At 28.3% G+C, this 2,932-nt stretch overlaps 1 protein-coding gene across 1 annotated transcript in view; it reads left to right on the top strand.

Annotated features, from left to right (window-relative positions):
- The first annotated feature begins 807 nt into the window (after positions 1-807).
- The window catches only part of Obp5 (odorant binding protein 5), a 6,907-nt gene continuing 4,782 nt past the window's right edge, over positions 808-2,932 (top strand). The window contains exons 1-2 of the mRNA XM_077399510.1: positions 808-1,015; positions 1,514-1,592. Coding sequence (XP_077255636.1) covers positions 950-1,015; positions 1,514-1,592 — 145 coding nt within the window. The 5' untranslated portion in view covers positions 808-949. The remainder of the gene's footprint in view (positions 1,016-1,513; positions 1,593-2,932) is intronic.

The raw sequence follows: 2,932 nt of genomic DNA, 5'->3' as shown, positions 1-2,932 counted from the left end.
CTAAATTATACTAATATATACATTTAACTGTGTAATAATTGCATATTTTGAATTAAAATCAGAAATCGTAAAGTCATTATAATTCTAAAATTACAAGTGATTAGCTATTGATAAGTAGAGATTAGTTTCTCAGAATTGTAGGTAATTGCATGTACACGTGTAACGATCGCTCTATTAACATTTATAATTTAGCTGATAACTGCAGTTTTTTATTACATGGCTAATGAATACATTGCGTAAACTGCAACAATTGTAAATTTAAATGTTTGGATTTAAATTTCTAATTTGTATTAATTCCTACAATCTTGTCTTTTACAAAAAAATTATGATATCTGATTATACTGTTTGCATTGCTGCTGTGTTATACTATTTGAACTTCAAGACATCACGATCTTCACGATGACGTTGACAAATTGACAATGTCGACGAATAAATTAACATAAAGAACCAAAATGTTATTTTATTGGTTTTTTAGTAGATAGATTTTCATTTTAAATATGTTGATACATTTTTATATATTACACGATTTTTAATATTATTATTATATCACACGTACGTGGAGAGTGGCCCATTCAAAATTCCTGTATATTTTCTGTTTTTTATTTAAAAGATTTAATGAAAATTATCAGCAGAAATTTGCAGTTAAAACCATTTAATGACATATCATCATGTGCAAATTGTCGATTCCTTCTTCGACATGATAAATCGCGGAAACTTCCTACCTTGTCTCGACATAATCTCCGTATAAAGTATGCATTTTAAGCGGGCAAATGCTACGAAATTAAGTCTCCAAACGAGATTATCACTCGGTATATTACCGAACAACCTGTCGACAGCGGTACACTTTAGCTGACGAAAACTAGTCATAGTGCGTTGGTGGTTTCGAGAACATATTTCGGATTAAATTTGTTTATATTTTTGTACGTATTGTAATTAAAAATACTGTAAAATGCGTGTGCGTTTACTAATTTGCACAATTATAGTTGTGCTGGCCGCAATAAATCAAGCAAATGCTGTAAGTTATATAATCCATTAAATAACTTATTATATTAAATAGACAAAGACATTTTTCAAATAAAAAAGGTAAATCTGGAATTCGCGCGTATAACCAAAATTTTATTTTATTTTGAATTGTAAGATGTTATTTACACTATAATTTAAAGAAAATATCATAAAGAATTCTTAAATATTTAAATCATTTTATATAAATCATTATACAATTAATGCAAATTAATAGATTTTATAGTATATAATACTTTTATCATAAACATGAAACGTTTTTTGTCACATGTTTATTAGAAATAATTGAACAAATAATGTTTTAAAAATAAATTATAGCTAATAATGCTACTATTTTTTTTGAAAAATTATAAATTTTTATAATAAAAAAATTTATTTATTTAAAAATAATCAAATATTCTCTCATAATGTAGTCAGTGCAATGCATTACACATGTGCAGTTATTCTATTACAGAAAACAAAAATATATATAAATTTTTCTATTGTAATGTAGGTGATGACAATGGAACAAATTCAAAAAACCGCAATGACCATGCGAAATACGTGTGTGACAAAATCTCACGCAGACGCCGGTGAGTATTATGCAAATGTTTCGAATTTTATTTTGTAATGTCTATGTTCATTGACAATATCATAATCGATAGCGTTAATGTACAATAGTGCAAACTTTCATATTGACTTGTAGCCTTAAATGACTCGAAATTTGTCGATTTGGAGGAAATAATACTGACTGGGCTGAAGTTTGAAATTGTGCGGAATTTTGTAAGCTACAATTTTTATATCTAATAATACATAAATTTCGTAAAGTTGATATTTTCCGAGTTATTTGCGAAAAACTGGTTTTTTGGACCTTTTGGACCCTCCCCTGCCCGCAACGTAGCGTCTACACATGGAGACTTTTAATATGTTAAATAGTACCCGAAAACAAGCCTGTTTACAAAGTTTCAGCCTAGTCAGTATTATTTCCTCCAAATTTTGTCATTTTACTGGGCTATTGGTGTTTCGAATACCAAACTCCACAAAAAGCCGACAAAACTTATAAACAATATTTTAATAAGTATAATTGTACATAGTAATAATTTATAGAAACGTGCAATACACAAACGTTAAGAATAAATTAAATAATTTTATAATTTTAATTTATTGTTGAGACGAGCGTAGGCCTAATAGACAGCGCAGGTCTATTGAACCGAAGTCCCGAGTTCGATTCCCGGCAGAGCCAAAAATTATATTTGCTCGTTCTTCTGTCGGAAGGCAATGGCAAACCACCGAGAGTATGTCTTGCCAAGAACGCTTCTCTAAAAAATTATAGTCTTTCGGAATCGGCGTTAAACTGTAGGTTCCATATACAATGTGTAAATCTACGTACGCAACACATGTATATGAAGAGAAGCCACTACGCTCGGACACGAATAATAGGACTGAGGATAATTTTAATTATTATGTGCATACACTGTTGGAAAATTTGTGTTAAATATAACATAAATTACATGTCTCAAACGGTCCACTCAAATTTTTGTGTTTATTTAATATAATATGGATGTAAAACACCGCGATACTATGTTAAAATATTTCAACAGAAAGGAAATGTAATTCTGATCGTAATTTGAGGTTAATTATGTCATTATGTGTACAATTAACATAACTTTTATGTTGAAGTTAAGATTGTAAGATAAAATCAACACTCTTTTTCTGCAAATTTTTATTTAGCCCACTTTTGTTATAGAGTGAAATCAACATTTTTTTTCTGTAAATTTTAACACATTTAATAAATACGTTCAAATTGTGTTACTTTAACATATTTTTTAAATTATTTTATTAATTTTACATTTTAAATTTGTTAAGTTCAATTAACATAGCAGGCATATATTAAATCTACACATGTATGTGTTGATTATTTTACACAAAAATT

Source organism: Temnothorax americanus, unplaced genomic scaffold, assembly GCF_048541705.1.
Source record: "Temnothorax americanus isolate GAGA-0224 unplaced genomic scaffold, ASM4854170v1 Scaffold129, whole genome shotgun sequence".
In the NCBI taxonomy this organism is placed as follows: Eukaryota; Metazoa; Arthropoda; class Insecta; order Hymenoptera; family Formicidae; genus Temnothorax; species Temnothorax americanus.
The sequence above is the reverse complement of the archived record's forward strand: the minus strand, read 5'-3'. Positions and strand labels throughout refer to the sequence as shown.